This window comes from Dendrobates tinctorius, unplaced genomic scaffold (genome assembly GCF_039654945.1).
Source record: "Dendrobates tinctorius isolate UK_male_01 unplaced genomic scaffold, ASM3965494v1 ptg000073l, whole genome shotgun sequence".
Classification (NCBI taxonomy): domain Eukaryota; kingdom Metazoa; phylum Chordata; class Amphibia; order Anura; family Dendrobatidae; genus Dendrobates; species Dendrobates tinctorius.
In genome coordinates, this window is record NW_027361741.1 from 27659884 (window position 1) to 27684875 (window position 24992).

Below are 24992 nucleotides of genomic sequence, written 5' to 3' on the forward strand. Positions count from 1 at the left end.
TATTTTAAAAGCTTTTTTTTTTACTTTATACTGTCCCAAATGGGACTTGAAGCTGCGATCGTCTGACTGCTTGGGCTATAAACAGCAATTATTGCATATAGCAAAAATTGTGGTCTCCTTTGAAGCCTGGTCTAGTTTTAAAGGAGCTACATAACGACAAGCACGGGGATCTTCAGGAGACCCCTGGTTGTCATGGCAACTTATTAGTGACCCACAATCATGTCACCGATGAGCTCATGGAATGATGAGCCCCCATGTATATGTTAAGTGCCGCTGTCAGAGTTTGACAGCAGCATTTAACAGCTTAACAAATCGCAGGTGGAGATCTGTTCCAGCGAGATTGCTAGAGGCAGATCCTCGCTGAAATACATAGCCATCACCTGCCAAGTTTGGGGTCGGCGCATCCCGTGAACTTGCTTCAAGCAACCGCTTCCAACTGGCACTATAAAAGTACAGGACACATCATAAAGGGATTAAAGGGGTTGGGCCACCATAAAAGGATTCATTTCATTAAGCAGAAAATGTGTAAATAAATGCTTTTGCAATTTACGGTTATTAAAAATTATGCTCAGTTCAAAGATGAATAACCTTTCATATTCTGAAATGGCCCCCTGGCATTATTAGGGTATGTCTCCATGTTCCGGATTGGCAGCGATTTGAACGCAGTGGATACCTGCCCCGCCCAAACGCTGTCACCTTTTGTACCCGCGGTGATTCCGCATGTGTTCATTGAACACATGCGGAATCAGTGCATCCTATACATAGACTGCATATATAGACATGCTGCGGTCAATAAAGACGTGCCACATGTCTGGTTACGCAGGTCTGTCACCTGCGTCTTTGTATGCATAGTGGAGATGAGATTTCATAAAATCCCCAATACTATGCTGTAACATCTGGACGCTGCGGCTGGACGAAGTGTCCAATCCGCAGCAAATCCTGACCGTGGAAACATACCCTTACATCTGCAAACTTTATCAGACCATCCCAGTGGCTGATCAGCTGGCCATGCACGCACAGAATGCAGGTGAAACAGGTTGATCTTAACCAGCTGACAAAACTGTCAGAGTACTGGGAGCGCATGTCTACAATTACATCACACACTTCCCAGCATCCTGCTAACAGTTAGACCTGTGTGAGTGCGGGGAAAGTCTGAACTCGCGCTCACACAGCTCACTGGTGAAGCAGAACAATCTCACTCAGCTCTCACACCTGTGTGAGTGCGGTAAGTGAGTTTGCCATCATTGCACACGTTTCCCAGCATTCTCTGAAAGAGGAGAGCGTTTCACGCAGCTAGCTGATAGGCCATGGTCTGTAGCCAGCTTACAAGACAGCAATAGAATCTCATTGTAGTCAAGTTATTATGATAAGGGTACAAAAACATACATTAGATATGCCATGGAGTACTATGAAGATGGTCATGTAGAAGATGGTTAAAATTGGCACAACAGTGATATTAACTAGAACTGGATGTCTATCAAAAGTGAAGAAAATACAAGAAGAAAATTTGGTCTGAAAAGCTGCCAAGAGGTCAACAATACTATTAATGGAGCAGCAGGAATTGCTGGCAAGTGTTGGTTGCGTACTGCATGTTTACTGCAATCTACCGTATTCTTCATATGCTTAGCCTGTGGAAAAGTGTAGCAAGATGGAAGTCTTTCCTATAAAGAAAAGCAACCAAGTCCAGCTATGTTTTGCGAAAACCTACATTAAATCCACTAAAAACGTGTGAGAAAATAAATAATCGTCTGATAAGACCAAAGTTGAACTATTGACCCAAATTCCATAAGGTATGTTTAGCGGAAAATCAATGCTGCACATCACCAAAAGAACGCCATACCTACATTGAAGCATGGAGGAGACAGCATTATTCTTTTGGGCTGTTTTTCAGCAGCGAGAACAGGGGCTTTAGTGAATGTGGAAGGAATTTTGAATAGTTCCTAATATCAGTTAATTTTGCAAACAAAACCTTCAGGCCCCTGCTAAAAGCTGAATTTCACCTTTTAGTGCTATAGCAACCCTAAGCATACCTCCAAATTAACAAAAGAATGGGTTCGTCAGAAGAAGATTAACATTTTGGAAGGACCCAGCACCGAGCCAGATCTATATTCTATTGAAAATCTGTAGGTTGACCTGAAAAAGATACTGTACACAGGAGATGCCCTCACAATCTGACAGATTTAATCAAGGAGCTGTAGGAGAAATCAGCGCAAAATAGGGTCTTATCCGAGAGACACAATAACACTCAGATTAAACTATCATGATCCAACTGTTAAGAAGGCATATAATGTATTGTAGAACATCGGCTACAGCAGATCCACTGGTCAGCAAGTGACCATCAGATTTCAAAAGATAGAAGGGGTTATACTACGCGTTTTGAAGTACAGAGTTACTTCTTCTTCAGGAAAACCACGTGGTCTTTCCTGAAGATGTAACTCTGTACTTCGAAAGGCGTAGAATAAACCACCACCTTAACGTTTACTGGAATATACTTTCAGCAGCACCTAAACCATCCACCTAACCCCTTTTATCTTAGAAATATGACTGATTTGGAGCACTACTGCAAGGAAGAGTTGGTAAAAACTGCCAATTCTAGATGTGCCATGCTCATAGACTACTACCCCAAAAAGCTAAATGCTGTCAAACTCAAAGGGTAATTCAACAAAGAATTAGTTTCAGGATATGCACATTTATGCAACCACAATATTTTAGCCCTTTCATTCATTAGGGGATGACACAGTCAAACAAGTGAACACACCGACGACGTTCACAAATTCTGTTACCAAGCATAAAAACATTACAGTGTGTAATGTACAATTAGCATGCCAAGTACTGTACAATTATTTTAACAAAAACATTTTTTTCTAATTCTTACATGATTTATTTTTTTCAAAATTTCAATTTCCGTCTCAACAGATTTGGTCTGGTCCTGCAGGGAAAAAAAGCAAAATTACTTCTCAGAAAAAGTGGTCGTGTGTGTACATGGGGAGTAAGACTATATCTGGCCATTAAATGACATGTAGTCTGCATTTGTCACTAAACTCCCACTATGCAAACTATGTCTTATCGTTAGAAATTAGTTGGCTGCTAAGTGGTCTCTCATACATGATAAGAGGTATTCCTGCTCTCCTCTATCTAGCAGACACACAAGCAGCAGCATGAAAAACATTACAGCATCACTAAGCTGTGTGGCTCTGAATCCAGCACGGATGTCAAATAAGTACTTACTAGATTTGGTTTTCATCATAGTACCACATTCTAGTAATGCTAGGATCCAACTAAAGCACAATTTGTAGACAATTAATCTGCAGGAAAGCCACTTGGGGACTCTGACACGTATAATATGATCTTCATTCTCAGTGTCAACTCTGCATTTTACCTGAGAGTTTTTTTGAGGGGTTTTGCCATTTTAGAAACATAGCTTGTAGAGGAAGTTGCCAAATTATCAGCTGATTGCGCAATCATGTAACATCCCACACACTTGCAACAGGGAATGTAAGTGGTCATGCCATCACCGGCGCCTAAGGCTAGTGGACTCTGCTAAACAATGGAGATAAGCGAATTTGTGCAGTTTTTGTTCCCGAATCTGATTTTGACATATTAGAGCCATATTTGAACATTATTCGTGACGAACTGATGTCTTATGATCGGTTCCGAACATATTCGGTAATTTCTACTCCCATTGACTCTAATGACGTTCGCCTGTGTTCGGCGAATATAGCAAAAACAATGTTCGATGCTGATCGTATTCGGAACCAAATCCCCCAAAAATTCACTCATCTCTATTAAACACCCCATTTTAGAGATTTCTTAGTCCATATGGAGTCCGATGGTGCATGCCAAAATTTTTTATTTAGCACAGTAAGTACGGTTCACCACACAATTCTCATAAAAGTAGTCTCAATTACGGAAGTTATTCCGTTATCCACAGGACAGGGGATAACTTTCTGATCGTTAGGGGTTTGACCACTGGGATTCCGATTCCCAACCCGCGTGAATGGAGCAGTGGTAAATAATGCACACTGTTGTTCCATTCATTCTTATGGGAGAGCTGAAGACCAGCCAAGCACAGCACTCAGCTATCTCTGTCGGTCCCTTTAAGAATGAATGGAGCAGCAGTGTGCATAATTGACCACTGCTTCAGTCACACAGGGCTCTTCCAGCAGTTGAATCCTCAGCGATCTTAAAGATATCCCCTATAGGGTATGATATCCAAACTTGAGAAAACGCTTTTTAAGAAATAGGTGACTTGAGAGAAACTGGCTGTAAATCTTATAGAGTTGTCCCACAAACAAAATTCATCATATATCGAATGCGGTGAGACCACCCCCACTGATGATGACATCAGGAGCACTATGTGACTGAATCAGTATCGCACAAGTGGGGCTACTGCTCCATTCATTTATGTAGGCTATGGTAACACACATGAACTACAGCTCCCATACTGTAGAAGTGAAGCACAAGCACATCATTGGTTAACACTGCAGTCTTGCAGTGCTGGGGTCCTGTGTTCAAATCCCATGAAGGACAACATCTGCAAGGAGTTTGCATGTTATCCCAGTGTTTGCGTGGGTTTCCTCCCTCACTCCAAAGACATACTGAAAGGGAATCTAGATTGTGAGCCTCAATGGGGACAGCGCCGACAATGTCTGTAACGTGCTGCGGAATTAAAGGCACTAAAAAAGTGAGTAAAATAAATGAAAGCCAACTAAAATCATTCATATGGGATGTTGGGAGAAGTTCTCAGGGTCAGTACAAGTGGTCACACCTTAACCAGTGGATAGGTGATAAATTGAGCATGCAGGTTAACCCCTTTAGAAGTTTACTTTTAAGCTGTGCAAAACATACAGTTTGTGAGTGTATCTAGACATCCGTTACAGACTTGTTATGGCTAGAGTTGAGCGAATATGTTCGGAATCGGTCGCCGAATCCGAATATGCCATATTTGTGCCATATTGGTACCCTATTCGTGCCGAATTTATGTTTGATGATCAATTCCAAACATATTTGGCCATTTCCACTCCCATTCACTCCAATGAAGTTCAGCGAATATTGCCAATGCGATATTCGCTGCCGATGGGAACCAAATTTTGAAAAATTTGCTCAACTTAAGTTATGGCGCGCTTTCTTCTTCCTTTTCAGAACGTCCACCTAATGTGTTCAATGTTGTGAGAAACAGAGGCTTTTTACATACAGATATTTACTGCCTGGCCTGCAGAACAGTAAGGGGCGTAATAACAAGTATGTAACAGCACACTAGGTATACAAAGGATCGCGACTCTAAAGTGACCCTCAATGCTGGGACTGAAAACTGACATGACAATGGCTGTCCTAATTACATGATGAAATAACACATCTATGTTGGTGATGCACACTTCTGATGATTATTAAAACGAGTCGACAAGTCTGCTGGAGAGCTTACTTACAAGGTGTGAGGAGCTTAAAGAGAACTTGATTTTACTTATGATTTTGACCGCAACTTTTTTGCATGTAGATTTTTCAAAAGCCAGTTTGACTTCTCCACAGGCGCCACTGCAGAAACGGGAAATCAGATCAGTGTGACAGAAGCACGTGAGCATACAAGATCACTCTACTACCACATAAAGCAGTTTTCCAGAAGAGAAATCTGACTTACATCACTGTAAAAGGAGATTTCTGCAGAATCCAATTTGTAACACTCTACATTAGAAACATGCACCTGAGAATTATGCACCTGAGCAATACACAGGTAACCCATCGATTTTACCTGTCACCATGTAATGGTGCTGTAGGGGAATCCAACACTGGTCCCTTGGTTTCCCCCACTGAATACTAACAATGACAGGGGGTTTACACATAACAAAAGGAAACAGAAAAAAGCTGTCAGTAGACATCACAATTTGTAAATAAAGGAATGTGCACAAGACATCTTCTCCAGGGAGGTCTGCACCACAACCTGATGGAAGAGAGGGCTATTTAAAGGGAATCTGTCACCTCATTTTTGGCCTATGAGATGCGCCCACCGCCATCAGGGGCTTATCTACAGCATTCTGTAATGCTGTAGATAAGCCCCCGATGGAACCTGAAAGATAGGAAAAGGGAGTTAGATTATACTTACCCGGGGGTCAGGTCCGGTCCGGTCTGACGGGTGTCGTGGTCCGGTCTGGCGCCTCCCATCTTCTAGCGATGCCGTCCTTCTTACTTCTGCCGCGGCTCCTGCGCACGCATATATCTCTGCCCTATTGAGGGCAGAGCAGAGTACTGCAGTGCGCAGGCGCCGGGAGAGGTCCTGATGGCGATGGCCGCATCTCATAGTACAAAAATGAGGTGACAGATTCCCTTTAAATGCTGAAAAAACTAACAATGCATTTCTATGTAAAAACAGCTCGTGTTCATATGTTCAGACATTTCAGAGTCTTTTAACCACTTTAGGTTTCCAAAGATGCCACATGGTTAATAAAAAAAAAAAGAAAAAAAAAAAACACTTTATAATACCAGTTAATGGAAAGGTTCAAAAGACTCTCGAGCGTCTTCTTGAGCGTTTTGTAAGAGGTTTTTTTTTTTTCTTTTTAATAAAACAGCTAGCGGTTTTATAATGAAAAAAATAAAAAAGGGACGGAAACATGCCTCAAATACATTGGAAAAATGGTGGAAAAAGTAAATGCTTGAGGATAACAAAACACCAGAAAAGACTCTTGAAAAATATGGCAGGTTTTCCAAGTTTTTCCATGGAAAAAAAAAAAAAGTGTCATGAGTAAGAGTGCTTAGTGCAGTCGAAACGCGTCGACCGGGTCATGTCAAACATGAAAATTTTCTTTTGTTCGCACTATATTTTCTTTTGAAAAATAAAAATCCAGTCCTGTTGTGCCGGACTCCAATTTTTTCTATTGTCCTTGATTAGAGGCCAGGGTGAGGCCGGTGTCTGAGCCCCAGGTGGATGAGCATAGAGCAACTGGGTGAGCTGGATTCTAGTTTTTGTCATGCACATACCCTGTTACATCGGTGAACCACACACTTACTGCTGATGCTTTCAAATCTTTCCTATAGTCACAGGAATACTCTTTGGGTATTAAGATATATATGCGATTACTGAATATTTTAATAAAAGTTGCAATATATCAATACATACAATAGAAGACATCCTATTAAGCCCAGGAATAGGCAAATAAATATTATTTAAATTAAATTAAAATATGACTGTTTTCCACATTACAGAATGAAGGTTTGTGATTTTTTTTTTTTTTAAATTACATATTTGATAACTGAATTTTAAAAAAGTTTTTTTTTAACCTACCTTCCAAGAGTTTTCGACATAATATACTTGTCTCTGAAATCTGCTGGATGAACAGACTGATCATCTGCCAACAGGTCTGTAAATACAAAAACTGAAAAGAATTCCACATAACTACGTGGGAAATAGTGAACTGTACGTTAAACACCGACATTTAGGCCGGGGTCACACTTACAAGAAACTCGCACGTGTCTCGTGTCTCAAAACCCTGCACTGCCGCCTGTGGTTCGGACCAGAGCGCTCAGCTGCATAGAAATACATGCAGCCGCACACTCCGTTCCCGAGTGCCGGCGGCAGTTCCGGGTTTTGAGATGCGAGTTTCTCGCAATGTAACCCCTAGGACAATTTACACTGGAATCCGGGGCCCATTTATGATGGAAGCCACTATTTTGTGCCTGATCCATTATACCACTGATAAAAAGGCAACCAATGGACTTCACTGTCTTTTAACAGAGCCCATTAGAAGTTTCTTCATTTTCATTGCAAGATTAGGGCCTCCATGACAGCACATCCGTCAGTTACTCACATTGCTAGTGTGAACAGATTCCCATAAAAGTAAAATATCTGAAAGTGATGAAAGCAATAGAACACTGTCTGACCTGGCTTTACTTTTTCCATTTTTACATGATTCATGATAAATCCATAAGGAATAGCTTCATAGATCCATCATGATCAGTTTCTCCCCCCCACCCCCAATATCCATCTGTGCTTTTTTTCTCTATAATTTTTTACATAAGGCTACGTGCACACGATGTCTATCAGGCGGAAACTGCCTGAAAACCCTATCAGAAAACACTCCACAGAATGAACATATGTAATTCTATGTAAAAAAAAAAAAAAAAAACACACTTGTATATTCAGGATTTTAAACTGATCGTCTTTTTACAGCTTCAGATTTTTAAAAATGCTAAGTGATTATTAACCCCTTTACCCCCGATGGTGGTTTGCATGTTAATGGCCGGGCCAATTTTTACAATTCTGAAAACTGTCCCTTCCATGGATCTCGGTGATTCTGAGACTGTTTTCTTGTGGCATACGGACGAGAAATATACGGCTGTTGGGAGCAAACCCATAGAGAATCATTGGTCTGTGTGTAATGCGTGCTTTTAACGCCTCTCACTCGTCCGTATTCCTCTCTAGTGTGACCCCGGCCTAAATCAGAGTTAGGTCACACAAAATACTTAATTAGTAATATTTCCCACATGTTTACATCAGCACAATTTTGGAACCAAATTTTTTTTTTTGTTACTAAGTTATAAGGGTTAAAAGTTGACCAGCGATTTCTCATTTTTACAACATCATTTTTTTTTTTACGGACCACATCACATTTGAAGTCACTTTGAGGGGTCTATATGATAGAAAATACCCAAAAGTGACACCATTCTAAAAACTGCACCCCTCAAGATGCTCAAAAATCATATTCAAGAAGTTTATTAACCCTTCAAGTGCTTCACAGGAATTTTTGGCATGTAAAAAAAAAAAGCGAACATTTAACTTTTTTCTCCAAAAAATTTACTTCAGATCCAATTTTTTTTTATTTTACCAGGGGTAACAGGAGAAACTGGATCAAAAAAGTTGTTGTGCAATTTCTCCTGAGTATGCCGATACCCCATATGTAGGGGTAAACCACTGTTTGAGCGAGCGCATGGCAGAGCTCGGAAGGGAAGGAGCACTGTTTGACATTTTCAAAGCAAAAATGTCTGGAATTGAGATAGGACGTGGCAATACCTCATATGTGGCTGTACAGTACTACTTAGCCATACGGAGAGACTCGGGAGGAACGGAGTGCTATTTGCCTATTCAAGTGAATGGGTCTGTGTGCACATGTCAGTGTGTTTCCACAGACCGAGTGTCCGTTTGAAAAACACGCCAACTTGTCCATTTTTTAATGTCAGTACGGGCCACAAAACGTCCCGCACATGTGCATACGTATTACACATGTGGATGTCATCCATGTGACACGGCATCGGCGCTGGGGAAGAAGCGTTACACTAAGGCTGGTTTCACACTTGTGTTTTTTAGCGCTGGGCCTTGTGCGCTATTGTGCGCATGCGCATTGCTTCCCTATATTTAACATGGGTGCGCATGGTCTTGCGCATGCACGCGTTCGTATGCGTTTTCGCACGCATGCGTTTTTGTAGTGTGCGCCTAGGCGCGCCGGACGCAACCTGTTGCATTTTTTGTCAGTCTGACCGGTCTCAAAAAAATTCATGCGCACGTTAGTGCACGGAATGCGCAAAAAAAACAGCATTACAGTCTATGGGAACGCACGCGTGCGCTAGGACATGTGCACGCATGCGCTTAAAATCGCATGCATTTTTTCAGTTAACACTGGTTAAATCGCATGCGCAAAACAACAGCAAACGTATGCAAAACGCATGATGCGTTTTTTGCATGCGTTTGGTATGCGCATGAGGCGCAGCGCAAAAAAACTCTAGTGTGAAACTAGCCTAAGCGCTGTTCCCCGGCGCCGGGTGTTGAACACGGCTCTCATCATTCTTCCCTGCTCTGCCAGCGATCGGCATGAGCAAGGGAGAATGATGAGAGTTACATGTAAGTGATAAAAGAGACAGCAGGCTGCGGCTAATGGGACTATTACCCCCATCAGCCTACCCTGCTGCTGATAATAACAGTGACAGCAGGAGCAGCTGATGGGGGTATTCAGCCACCACCTGCGCTATAAATAAAAAAAAGTGTGGGGTCCCCCCATTTTTGACAACCAGCCTTGCTAAAGCTCATAGCTGGGGGCTGGTATTCTCAGGCTGGTAAGGGGCCAAGGATATTGACCACCCCCAGCCTAAAAATAGCAGCCCGCAACTGCCCAGAAAAGGCACATCTATTAGATGCGCCAATTCTGGCACTTTGCCAGGCTCTTCCCACTTGCCCTGTGGAGGTGGCAAGTGGGGTTCATATTTGTGGGGATGATGTCACCTTTGTATTGTCAGGCGACATCAAGTCCATGGCTTAGTAATGGAGAAGCATCTATAAGACACCTATCCATTACTAATCTTAAAGTTACATGGTAAAACAAGACACAGCCAGCATAAAGTCTTTTATTAGAAATAAAACAAAACACAGTTTTAAAAATAACAAACACAGTTATACACACCAAACACCTATTCTACCGAAGCCATTGTTCTCCTGTAATAAAACTAAAATAAAAAAATCAATATACCATACCTTTCTGTCGTTTTGTCCCACGCCGTAAACCAAGTCTGGGGGATATGTTAAGGATATGAAATCAATATTTAGTTATGAAGATATCCAAAATATATAAATGCATAGACGCTACACTTGACTCATGGACACTCACATCCAATATGGACACTTTTAGTATATGCTGATGTGGATCTCAAAACTGTGTCTGCTAACACATTATGACTCAGCAACTTTTGGTGTATTGTTTGCTAGGTTTGCCAATATGTTGACCTGTGATAGATCTTTACATAACCAGCCTGAGGATATCAAGAACAAATGAGAAATGTTCCCGTGACCAAAACCCATTGTTCCTATGTCAATAAGCCATGAGGTAGGCACCTTGCTTTTCCTCTTTAAAAACACACTGTATTTTCTCGCAATAAAGGAGAGGAATCCATTTTAGACACAAGCACGTTGTATGGTGTATTTCTTCCGTGCATGGACATGCTCTCACATATAATCATGCTCTCACATATAATATGGCCACAGACAATTAAGAAGGGTCTCACCCTAGTGGGACAACCTTTAACACCTGGACAGTGCCAAGATGTGACCGTCCAGGCTGAGAACCACTGGTGAATGAGCTGCTGGGAACACAGCGTCAGTGACCGGGGTTGACGTCATAGGTGTTACTAACGGTCAGTGACGCTCCGTTCCCAGCTGGGCTGAACTGCAGTGACTTCGGTGAGATCCCCGCTAGCACTGTGAGCGCTCACGGTGCAAGCAGGGATCTCACCACAGCTCAGCCCGGCTGGAAACGGAGCCTTGCTGACCGGTAGTAACCTCTATACAATAAAAACTATTTTTATAGAAAAAATTATTATTTTTGCATCACTTCATTCTGAGAGCTGTAACTTTTTTATTTTTCCGCTGATGGAGCTGTATGGCGGTTTGTTTTTTTGCGGGACAAGATGACGTTTTCAGCGGTACCATGTTTATTTATATCCGTCTTTTTGATCGCGTGTTATTCCACTTTTTGTTCAGCGGTATGCAAAAACTAGTTTTCGCAATAAAAGGCGTCTTTTAGTGTGTGACAGCAGCCAAACAGAAAAACATGATATAAATCTGGTATCGCTGTAATCACACCCACCTGAAGAATAAAGTCGCCTAATCACTTATACCGCAGGAGGAACGGCATGAAACCAATTCTTCACATGATGTTGATTTTTTCATTCTGCCTCCCAAAGATCGAAGTCAGGCACGGAGCACATTTATCCTGCGCTCTGCGCTGAGCGCTTACACCGGGGTTTCCGTATAAATCTCTGAAATATGTGATTCAGACAGAACCTCTGGCTGAAGATTCCCTATAATGAGGCAGATGGAGGCACTGTGGACACCGTCTGACCTGAGATCCGGCGGCGTCCGTCTTTTTAGGATTGCATAAAAGTGCCGTCGGCCACAGTTTTGTGCACTTCTGAAAAGAAGGACACCGCTAAACAGAGGCCAGACAGAGTCCAGATTAACTCTGCTGCCTAACTATAGTGAATGGATCCATCGGGGGTTTCATCGGAATCACGTCACTCAGAGATTTAGATGGAAACCACAAAGTAAGTGGCCAGCGTAGAGCACTGGATAACGGTGATCCCAATAAAAGCTTCCACTCAATTGACAAATATAGCAAGCCCGCACTCAGATCTGCAATCTGTTAACAGAAATATAGGGGGCTTCCACATTACTGGTAACACAAAGGCTCTGAAAAAGCGAAATGGCTTCTCACCCTCCAAAATTAATTCTCCTCTCCCAAATCCAAATACCCACCTCCCTTCTGAGCCCCAGTGTGCCTAAACAACACATAGCGCCCACATGCTTGGCATTTCTGTAGTGAGGAGAGCCCAATTTACAGGTGTGTGACTCCAAAAGCATTAGCTGGGCATATCGTACTGGTCACTACAAAGGCAGTTTGCAATTTTCACTCAGCAACATCCACTACTGCCTGTTTCTGGAAAACACCCATGAAATCAAAATTGTCACTACATCTTGTGGCATGTCTCCACTATCTGTGGACGGGGAGTACTCACTTGGCTGGTCGTTGAGGAATATCTCGGGACAATCAGGGTTAAAAAGTCCATTTGGATTATTAGTACACAGCATAAACCTCTCATCAGGACTTTGGCAACATTCAGCATCTCGTGCACCGTCCGGCAACCATTCGGCTTTATAGAACCTACGATCCTCGCTGAGCCCCGGATTACCTAATTTAGATTAGCGTCCGTTAACTGTCAACGACGTCCGCACAGGTTCCCGGATACCTCTTATCCTCAGAGGTATCCTCCAAACAATTCTCACTCCAGCTCAGACTAACCAGCTCTGCCACCCGTGCACAAACACACAGGCTCCATCTTGGGTCTTGAGACACACCTCCTGGGGTGGGGTAAGTAGGTGTCTGGACCCACGTATCTCTCAGATTCACCTTCCCAATGTATAGTAAACCCTCAGCAGTAGATCTGCTAAGAAAACAAGCTCAGGCTTTCATCACAGGGCCACCGACATCTGTGATACATACCGCCCATTAACCATATGACCAGTCGCCATACCACAATCTGTAGATAAATTCCCAAAGGGTTATAATTTCCAAAATGGGGTCACTTGAGGGGGGGATTCTGCTTTTCTTGCACTTAGGGGCAATTTATATGGAATCCACAAACTAGTCTAGGAAAATCTGCACTCCAGGAGGCAAATAGCGCTCTGTCCCTCCCGAGCCACCCCGCATTGCAAAGTAGTACTGTACAGCCACATATGGGGGTATTTCTACATTCAGCAGTATGGCGCTTTTTTAAAGAATGTGTGGACAGTCTGTCCCTACCCCAGGCTTTGGAACAAAAACGCAAATATGCAGCATCCCACAGGCCCAAACACTAAATGGGGTTGCCCTGGAAACGTTGTCATTTAGGCTTTTGAACACTGAGGCTTTCCGCAACATCATAGTAGCGGCCATCCCTTGGTACTCGGTCCCCAGCCGCCACTATTTTTACCGGTGTGCTGTCCCTGCCATACACCAGCACGTGTACCATAACATCACCCGTGCCCTGACGAATGCAGTTACTGGGAAGGTCCACTTATCAACAGACAACATGGACAAGCGCTTGTGGACAAGGATGCTACATTTCCTTGATGGCACATTAGGTGAACCTTGGGAACGAGTTGGATCCAGGGACGGCACACGTACTGCCGAGGATTGCGGGCCCTAGTTTCATTAGGGTAATCCTCCACCGGTTCCTGCTCCCCCTCCTCCTCTTCCATCTACGAATTATCTCAGAGCTTGTCGTTGATATCAGTTGCAAGCTGGAAGCACTGCAGCACTGCCTCGGTGAAGCAGCAACAGGCTCTGCTGAAACTAATTTGTTTAGGTGACAAACAGCACACTGCCGCATAGTTGTAGAAAGGTATAACATGCCAGACAGATCTGAGGATTTCAACCCACGCTAACAGAACTTTCATCTCTCCTTCGTACGGCGCAGATGGCTAGTAAAATGGGGCAATACCAGAAGGCCTTAGTCGAACAACTAGTAGAAAAATTCCCATCTGACAACACTGGCGGAGATGTCGTAGAACCTTGTCTTGGGGTGTTGACCTGGCCTGCCGCTATCGTTTTCTCAGAGCTGGATTTACATAACGCCGGGGGCATAACTGATAGGCGCATCAGCCTGTCAACTGAAAATGCTGTCAGGCTGACATCAAAATTAAGAAGATTGGTCCAGACTACTCAACCATACCGAATGACAGCTGCGAAACATAAAGCTAATTCAAATGTTCCTTTTTTTCCTGGTGTATTCCATGCAACCCTTCCCACCCAAAAAAGGGTATACGGTTTAAGGTTTCTTCTATTTCCTCTCCTACTCCACCATATCAACAGGGTCAGTATGTGGCACTATATTATAAATATATATATTTTTACTGGTCTAGGAATTCCAATCCTAACAAATGGGGAAAAAATGTAGAAGAGGGCCTCAGAAATCATGTCTTCCAGGGTGTATTGAAGTCCCTCCTAATTTAAGCTCTTTCCCTTAGTGCATAATCTTTATGAGTTTAGGAGTCCCACTACCTAACAATTTTAACAGAATGTGTATGAGGCGCTCCTTTATGTCTAATACAGGGTGTATTGGAATCTCTCTTCCTTCTACTTTTTGGCAGTTTTTGCATTGTCCGCATAGGCTTTGTGAGTTTCAGAGTCCCTCATTCATATATTAAACAGGATGTGTCTGACCATGTCACACACGCCACATGAACAAATAAGGTAGCAAAATGTTACAATTATATTTACCGGTGACATCTACTGTAGTCACACTTTAATTTTGCCAAGTACAAGTAAAGAATGTTTCCTAACATTTTTTCCTTTAAAATCCATTTTATCTTCGTTTTATGCAGGTTTTATGGTCAGTCCGTAAAAGTGGCATAAGACTCTGACAACATTGTTCCCAGCAGTGACCTAGGAGTCAGAGATGCATCCAGGCATCTTCCCCATGCTGTTACCATTCAATTTGAGCGCGGTTTCAATCCTTTTCATCAAAATTCCTGACACCCCAGTCCTCCTGTTAGTCTTCTGGGAAAATTTTTGCGTTTCCCACTGACTTCCTTTATATTCAGTACTCGAATCGAGCACATCCGGGTGTCCGACCTTCTCAATTCGAATACAGAGCACTTGAGCATTTCAGTGCTCGATCATCACTAAAAATAATCTAATAGAGAATATTACAAAGATTCATAACGTTGCAAAGACTGATTAATAATAATAATAACAGTTGTGTCACTTATGGCCTGTGCTGCCCTCTAGTGACATAACGGGGCACATTTTAGATGTACGTCTCAGCCATTAGTACTTCAGGCTCCGTAAAAGCAAAATATTTTAATTTCTTTATATTTTACCCCTAAAAATATGCAAAAATAGCATTAGAATTCATGGGCATATATTATTATTATTATTTATTATTATTAATTATTATTATTAAACGCGCCTTACAGAAGCCTATTGGCGATTCCTATGCAAATATGGGTATCCTTGATTAAGCCTGTGCCCTCTCTCAACAATATTGTAGGTGATTCAGTAAGAAAAATGTGGCAAAATTTGAAGAAAAAAAAACAAAGGTTAGTACATAGGGTATATTGGCAAGCATGTACCACAAAAATAAGGTTGCAGAAGCAACAAGCCAAGTAACACCAAGTAACAAGAAAAAGCATTACCAAATTGTTTGGCTAAATTTATAAGTGGATTTCTGCGTAAATCGGAATCAAGACCCACCCTCAAATGTCAGTAGGAGATCGTACAAACGCTTTTTAAAATCACAAGTTTTGCTGCCATAAATTTGAAATCTACGCAGAGAAAAATTAAGAAAAATGCATACACCCCACTGCACTTAAAAGCACCACTCCAGCGGTTTTCTTTTTTTATTGCACTGCTGGAGTGGTACTTTAAGGGCTGAGTCAGACGGCTGTATAACTCGTGCGAGAATTGCATTGCACTGATCGGTCTGGCTCGCCATCTCTCCTGACCTGAGCAAGACAGCACGATGGATTACTATGCCGCTGTCAAGCTCAGGTCAGAAGAGTCGACAGCCAGTACGAGGTTTACAATGCGATTCTCGCACAATAGGGCAGTCTGTCTCTGCCCTAAATGTAAGTCTCCTGCCCGTCTCATACTCACTGTTTTTGCCGCCACTCCCATCGGTCTCCGGCAAAAAGGGACCTGCCTACACCTCTACTGTTTCATGGAGTAGCACAGAGATCACTTTTCAATACAAGTCTATGGGAGCCTCATTCTGGCTTTCATACACTTGCATTGAGAGCTTGCGACGTAGCTTCCAACTTCCAGCCACTCGGAAGCTACTGTCACAAGATGGCGACACGAGACTGGAGAGGCCGCGAAAAACTGTTAAGACACCAGAGGGTGAGTACAAGACTGGGCGCAGAGGGCTTACATTTAATGTGCCACTCGTGCGGTGCAATTGAAAAAAAAAAAACCCAGCTGGAATGGTGGTTTAATTGGGCATACTGTATATTCACCCTACCATTCAACAGGGCTAATTTGTGGATAGGCCCACAGCTAAACTGCAAATCAGCAGTGGAAAACGTAGTCAGTCTTGAATTTCTGCAGTGAATTCTATGGCAGTTACATGCTGTACCATTAAACCATCTTTACATGGGTGTACAGCATCATAGGGATCAGATTGCATCAGGATTTGAGAAAGAAATGCAGTTCAAAAATGTGTCCATATTACACCTATGTCAAAACTGGATGACTCGGGCATCCCATTAAATTCTAAGACCCTGCACTATATCAATACAAAAAATGGTGGGGGGAAAAAGAGGCGCAATAGTGCCCTATCACTAGTGACACTTGAAGTATGAGCGGTATAATACAGTTCCACTCACCTATACCAGTTGTGTCACCCACAACTGGCTTGAGAGCATATCACAGAATCAGCTGCTGCAGGACCTCCACCAACCACTCACACGTGGAAAAACCTTCAGAAAGTTGTGGGAAGCAGGGTGTGTTGCAGTCCGCGCTGCCGAGATTGACAAATCACCTGGGAAACAAGATGTTGTAGCAGTGTACTCCTTTATTTCCTCCTACGCGTTTCGGCACCCTTCCTGGCACCTTCCTCAGGGATCCTGAGGAAGGTGCCAGGAAGGGCGCCGAAACGCGTAGGAGGAAATAAATGAGTACACTGCTACAACATCTTGTTTCCCAGGTGATTTGTCAATCTCGGCAGCGCGGACTGCAACACACCCTGCTTCCCACAACTTTCTGAAGACCCTGCACTAGGAATAATAGATTCCGTTCCAGGCCAGTCTGTGCATTGCTGTCCACATTTTGATCCCGACACACAAACTTCTGAATTCGGCTTTACCCCAAGTGCTGATCTAAACAAAGCTGTACCCAGTAGTAGCCGGATAATAAAATCTCAAAGTGATTCCTGGCTTGGTCCAATAGGCTCCTAAACTCTACAATAATTAATCCACTGCCGTCTCTAACCACCAGGAAATGCTGAGGTCAATACACATTAGTACTATCACAATAGTACCTTTATTTGTTGGTAAAGAAATGGCAATTTCAGCGTTATTTGTTAAAGGTAGCCTCTTCCCATGGCCAATTTTTGTGTCATTTAAAAATGTCCCATTGTTACTCAGATCTTCTATATATGCCACAGGGGACGGTGCAGGTCCAGTGTCCTAAAGTCACAAGAAAATAATTATCTGTTAGTGCTCAAGCAGATTTCTTTGCCAATCGGTCTGATATCAGACCACGATTCGCGAACCGTCTGCGGCTCTCCCGACCAGAGCATCACAGCTTCATATATTTCTATGTGGCTGTCATGCTCAGGGAGGTAGAGCCACAGCCATTATGTACATTGTGGTCAGAGATTGGACCGATTTGCACGGTCGACAGCATAAGCCCCTAGAGGTCTGACAGAAGAGAATATGAACACTGAAATCTATAATACACATAGTCAACAGCAATATCAGTCAGCCAAGCTCTAAAGTAATAAGGGTATGTGCACACAATGTGTCAGGAAGGTGCTGGCGGTATTAGTCCTTTTGTTCTTGTATGTCTAAAATAGTGAGCGGCTTCCAAGTGAAAGCTGCCTAAAAGAAAAGACTCGACATACGCACAGCAGATTGAAACTATGCCTAGCAGAGTAAAAACATTATTTTTACTGTTTATCTGGCACTTTCTACAGAACCCCCCCCCCATCCCCGAAAAAAGACATCGGGGCCGATTCATTGAGACTGGCGTAGCACAAGCATGCTGGAGTAGAAGGTACTTAAAGTGAACCCGTCAACAGGATTTTGCTCAGTAAACAACAGACACTGTTCAGGTTGGGGTAATTATATGGATTACAATGATACCTCGGTTGACGAAATCCATTTTTTGGTTGTTTAACCCCTTTCTAACCGCTGAAGGGATAGTACGTCAGCGGTCAGAGTACCCTGCTTTGAGGTAGGCTCCGGCGGTGCGCCCACCTCAAAGCCGCGACATGTCAGCTGTTATAAACAGCTGACATGTGCCCGCAACAGGCACGAGCAGGATCGAGATCCGTTCGCACCTATTAACTAGTTAAATCCTGCTGTCAAACGCTGACAGCGGGCTTTTAACTACCCCCTTTCGCCCCAATCAAAATAAAATTAAAAAAAAAAAAAAAAAAAAAATCACAGCATACTCATTTGGTATCACCGCGCTCAGAATCGCCCGATCAATAAAAAAAGAAGAAAAAAAAAAAAAAAAGGATTAATCCGATCACTAAACGGCGTAGCGAGAAAAAAATTCAAAACGCCAGAATTACATTTTTTTGGTCACCACGACATTGCATTAAAATGCAATAACGGGCGATCAAAAGAACGCATTTGCACAAATGTAGTATCATAGCCGAATTTGCAATATTTGCCAATTAGTTCGTCAAATATTCGCCGAACGACATTCGGGTCAATGGAAGCAAAAACAAACGCATGCACAACACCTTATAAAGGCCCCAAATGCTGCCAAAACACATCAAATGAGTGGCAGACACCAGCAAAGTGGCCACAATTCACCCACAGTACTAATTGTAGCATGGCACTGTAGCAATCAGCCAAACATGAGATATTGGGGTCTGGGACAGCATTTTCAATTGAACATCACAGTAAGACGAGGTGAGGTGGGTGAGGGATCGGATTAGGCCTCCTGTGAGCCCTGATATCACATGCAACAGATCAATCTGCTTTCATACTTAGTCACACTCATGTTGCACAAATATCATATAAATTTCGTAGAGTAATATTGTCAGAAAAATCTAAGGATAGTAACCACGGGTAGTTGACTCCAAGGCAGTGGAGACCTGATGGCTTTGGAGGCCTACTGCTACAGGCAACACGCATGAAGGAGACCCAATCAGGAATCTACACATTTACAAAAATTAGTGTCAGACACCTACAAAGTGGTATCAATTGCAATAAAGTAGAATTAGTATAGCGGGGACCGACATCTCTTCCACTACAGCCAACCCAGCAGATGGAGACTGTAACGCGCAAGGTGGTGGAATCACTGTTCTGTATCCCTCTGAAAGCCTGGAAGGGGCGTAACTAGGTGGCCTACCAAATCCCAAGTGGCAACAGGCGAAAACTACGACACAAGGAAGTACAAAAAGGTGGTACCAGGTGCTACTCTATGGCTAACCTACAGAAGGTGGCAGCTGACCCACTACAGCGGGAAAGCTGCTACGGCCCAAAGGAGGGATGAAAAATGCAGGCAGACACTGTAGGGATTCTGGAACCACGGGTGCAGATGGGACCGGCTGAGGAACAGAAAAAGCACTGGCAGGTACGATCTGACCCAGCTGATGTACAACAGAGCACAGACAGGTACGAGCAGACCGGTACAGGGTAGACAAGCAGACAGGCAGACCTGAGGAACCTGACAACTAGCAAGCATGCAAGCCAAACTAAAAACGTAGCTCAGGCACCTCCATATTGGAGGACAAGCCTTAAATAGAAGGTGTCGCTCAGCTATACAGTAGGTTGGAAATACCTTAGGTTGATGCGGGAGGTCCCTTTAAGAGGGAGGGAACGTGCGCGTGCGCCCTGTAAGCATAATTCCCCAGTCCTACAACAGAATTTTGGTGGACACCAACACATGAGTAGGTGGTGTGTGAGTGGGAGACACTGAATGTTCTGTCTGTTAGGTAGGAGGAGATACAACAAAGGGCCAACTCTGTAATGTCAACAGATCAAAATGTCTGTAGTAAGAGGGAATGGTCCACTGTGTCAAAGACAGATGCCAGGTCCAGTAGAAACTCACGTCGCTTTCATTGGCGGTTAGTAGGTCGTTGGTGACTTTAGTCAGCGCAGTTTCAGTGGAATGATGTGGTCTGAAGTCAGACTGTAAGCGGTCAGAGAGGGAGCAAGAGGAGAGGTGAGAGGACAGATCAAAACGGACGTGTTGTTCCAGTAGTTTGGAGGCATAGGGGAGAAATTATATGGGGAGATAGGTAGACACAGAGGATGGGTCAAGGGTGGCCTTTTTGTGGATCGGTGTGATCGAGGTATGTTTCAATCAAGATGGAAGACACCAGTTGTTAGTGACAGGATGTGAAGAGGTGGATTAGGATTGTGATGAAGACTGTGGTCAAGTTTGGAATGAGGTGGGACGTTAGTGTGTCAAGTTCATAGGTGGTGAGGCAAAGTATTCAGCTGAGATAAGAGGAGAGGGAGGGGGAACTGGTGGACGCAGGAATGAATTGAAAGTACTGAATAGCTGTTTAGGTTTGTGAGACAGGTACAACCCCTGGCAAAAATTATGGAATTACCGGCCTAGGAGGATGTTCATTAAGTGGTTTAATTTTGTAGAAAAAAAGCAGAGCACAGACATGGCACAAAAAACTAAAGTCAATTCAAATGGCAACTTTCTGGCTTTAAGAAACACTAAAAGAAATCAGGAACAAAAAACGTGGTAGTCAGTATTGGTTACTTTTTTAAACCAAGCATAGGGGAAAAATTATGGAATCACTCAATCCTGAGGGAAAGAATTATGGAATCACCCTGTAAATTTTTCATTCCCAAAACTAACACCTGCATCAAATTAGATCTGCTCGTTAGTCTGCATCTAAAAAGGAGTGATCACAGCTGTTGCACCAAGTGGAGTGACATGAATCATGGCTCCAACACGAGAGATGTCAACTGAAACAAAGGAAAGAATTATCACTCTTAAAAGAGGGTAAGGCCGGGTTCACATTTCGCTTTAGCTGTCCGATAACGCTGACATTGCCCTCCACTGTCAGGCGCATTGCGACACATGCCGTAAAGCGGCACGTGTTCGCGATGTGCCGTCATTCAGTGACGGAGCCTTGGTCACGGGCTGCAGCATCTGAGGCTCCGTCACCGCTAGCGCAGATAACACATCTGCACTAGCGAGTATAGCATAACGCGATCGCGTTATGCTATACCGTTTAACCAGCCCGAGATCCCACCCCGCAGTGTGAATAAATCAGAAGAAACTGCGGGGCGGGATCTCGGGCCGCGCGTCCACGCAGGCGCGAGAAGGAAGACATCATGTGATGTCAGTGGACGGGCAGCGCTAACTCCGCATGCCCAAGAAACAAGATTACAGCGCAGGCACCAGGAAAATAAATGAATGCTGAGGAGGCGATGCCCACAAGAAAGGAGGAAATGACTGATGGATGTGAGGCGTCTGTGTCAGGGGGGAAAGACCTGCCCCCCGGACAAACTACAGGTATGAGTGACAAATTATAAAAACGATTCTTTCAGCAGTGGAAGGGACCCCAACTAAAAGAGCCACCTTGACAGAATGCAGCATTAGTGCTGCACAAGGTGGCTCTTTTAGTTAAAAACGCAAACATACTGGTAGTCCAAGGAAGACATCAAAGCGTCAAGACCGGAAACGTAAAGCAATATGTCTCCAAAAAAGGAAATGCACAACAAAACAAATGGTAGGAAACTGGAGTCAATGTCTGTGACCAAACTGTTAGAAACCACCTAAAGGAAAAGCGATTTACATACAGAAAAGCTAAACAAAAGCCATCATTAACACCTAAACAGAAAAAAACAAGGTTACAATGGGCTAAGAAGAAGCAATCGTGGACTGTGGATGACTGGATGAAAGTCATATTCAGTGATGAATCGCGAATTTGCATTGGGCAAGGTGATGATGCTGGAACTTTTGTTTGGTGCTGTTCCAATGAGATTTATAAAGGTGACTGCCAGAAGAGAACATGCAAATTTCCACAGTCATAGATGATATGGGGCTGCATGTCAGGTGTCAGGTAAAGGCACTGAGGAGAAGACTGTCATTACATCTTCAATAAATGCACCAGTTTATGTTGATATTTTGGACACTTTTCTTATCCCATCAATTGAAAGGATGTTTGGGGATGATGAAATCATTTTTCAAGATGATAATGCATCCTGCCATAGAGCAAAAACTGTGCAAACATGCCTTGAAAAAAGACACATAAGGTCAATGTCATGGCCTGCAAATAGTCTGGATCTCAATCCAATTGAAAATTTTTGGTGGAAGTTGAAGAAAATGGTCCATGACAAGGCTCAAACCTGCAAAGCTGATCTGGCAACAGCAATCAGAGAAAGTTGGAGCCAGATTGATGAAGAGTACTGTTTGACACTCATTAAGTCCATGCCTCAGAGACTGCAAGCTGTTATAAAAGCCAGAGGTGGTGCAACAAAATACTAGTGATGTGTTGGAGTGATTTTTTGTTGGTTTGTTTTTCATGATTCCATAATTTTTCCCTCAGAAATGAGTGATTCTATAATTTTTCCCCTATGCTTGGTTTAAAAAAGTAACCATACCTGACTACCACTTTTTTGTTCTTGATTTCTTTAGTGTTTCTTAAAGCCAGAAAGTTGCCATTTGAATTGACTTTAGTTTTGTGCTATATCTGTGATCTGCTTTTTTTCTACAAAATTAAACAACTGAATGAACATCCTCCAAGGCCGGTGATTCCATAATTTTTGCCAGGGGTTGTATGATGAGAGATGAGAAGTCGGTTTGTTTTGCTGCACTCGGAATTTGTGCAGCATTTTTACAACTTCTGTTACTGGACTGGCAACTTCGATCCCTTTCTTTGGCAGTCGTACAACTGTACACTTTATGGATGAGGGCCAGAAAGAACATGTGCTCCAGTAGATGGCAAGCGCTGCATCAAGTGGCCTCTGCTCCTCTTCCTCCACTACATCACACACAGTACAGTCCTCAGTGGTGGCACCCCAATTACCCCCACCACAGCACAACTCTCCAAGCGCCCAAGTGACTGTTGGGAACCACAGATGGCTGAGTCTGCAGATCTCTTGACACGTTGTATGCCATGAGCATAGGAAGTGCACTCTAAAGATTCACAGAGTCAAGAGGAGGAAATCATCTGCACCAATGGCTAAATTTTTTCTCATTTTGATCCATGGCCGGACGAAGTTTTGTCCGAGCATAAACCAAACCCTCATCAACAGACATTAACCCCGTTTGGAGAAGGTGATGCATTTGTGACGAGACTCAGATATATGAAGCGCTTGCGGACTGTACTGTTCTGTCAACGCAGGAAGAGAAGGGTGACTCTCAGGGTGAGGAGTGGGAGAAGAGTGAGGATGACGATGACGTAGTAGATCACACTAGTTGTAAACCCAGAGGCATGCAGTTGAGTAGGTCAGCAGAGGAGGAAGACAAGGAGGTTACGTAGACACAGACTTATGCAACCACAACAACCAATGCATTCTGAGGCCCAACTCTGCCAGTGGACAGAAGCGTTCGTGGATCTGCAGTTGGCTATCTTGGGTCTCTGGTGGCTATAGGGGCAGTCGGGGAAGGGGCTTCTCCACAAGTCTTGCAATCCCCAAGGCTTGCAGGACACTTGGGGATGGAGAAGTAAACCACTACACACCACAAGATGGATAACTAAACTACAAGACAACAGGGGTTGGAGAATTAAACATCTATGATTGCAGAAAAAAAGCAAATTAACAGCAGAACATGGAGAACTAAAGTAATATTCAACAGGCATTGGAGAACTAAACTATTAAACAGCTTTGGTTAGAGAACTAAACTAGTACACACCAGGGGATGGAGAACTAAAGCAGTAGACACCAAGGTTTCACTAGCCACCAAGTCTTGGAATCTACAGAGCTTGCGGAACAAACCACTGAATGTAACAGTTCCTGAAGTGCTTCGGCTTCCTCTATCTCCTCTAGGGCGTCCACTTGCACCCTCAACCTCTGCCTTAATTAAACACACATTCCAACACTGCAGAAAAAATCTCTCCTCCACCTCCATGCTGCACAGCCAGGGCTCACTGAAATCAGGCAGTGTTTACAATAATATGCCTTGGAGATCGCAGTCATACAGATCAACAGTTGTGGACAGCTACCCATGCCAAGTTTGAGCAATGGCTGTCTACACTCAACCTGGGGCCAGGGAAGGCAGTGTGCGATAATGGTGCAAACCTGGTGGCGGCCCTACACTGGGCCAAACTTACACACGTGCCTTGTATGGCTCACATCCTGTACCTGATGATACAGCAATTCCTCCGCCACTGTCCCAGCCTGGATGCGCTGCTGCAGAAACCACTGTCGTGCTGACTTTCACCATTCCACTTTAGTTGGTACAGAGATCTTTCAGATTACCGGTTAATGGGTTGATATGCGATATGACCACACCGTGGAATTAAACTCTGCACATGTTGCAGTGACTGTGGCAGCAGCGCCGAGACCTGGTGTAGGATAGCACTTTTCATAGCCTGGCACAACGGATTTGATGCAATTCACATTTGTGTACTGGATACAGAAGAAGGACCTCTGCACCCTTCAATACGTTTTCTTAATGGCTAGTAAGATGGTTAGCAGTGAGGATGCTGGTTAGCGGTGATGATGCTGTCATCAGCAGCATCTCTATTACTGTCATCTACATGCTGGAGCACACTTTAAATAGTGTGGGTGAGAAGGTGGTGGTGGTGATCCTGGGGGAAGAGGAGGAAGCAGAGGAGGATACCTTTAGGGTTAACAATATCTTTAAGTTCAGGTCTGTTGTCTCACAGAC

General features: G+C 43.5%; 1 protein-coding gene across 1 annotated transcript in view; it reads right to left on the reverse strand.

The window, feature by feature from the left end:
* Positions 1-24992, reverse strand: part of CHEK2 (checkpoint kinase 2) — a 145563-nt gene that overhangs the window by 59992 nt on the left and 60579 nt on the right. Inside the window, exons 4-7 of the mRNA XM_073582699.1 lie at positions 17488-17635; positions 7274-7364; positions 5427-5532; positions 2876-2929 (exon numbers count right to left, since the gene is read on the reverse strand). Of these exons, the coding sequence (XP_073438800.1) occupies positions 2876-2929; positions 5427-5532; positions 7274-7364; positions 17488-17635 (399 nt within the window). The remainder of the gene's footprint in view (positions 1-2875; positions 2930-5426; positions 5533-7273; positions 7365-17487; positions 17636-24992) is intronic.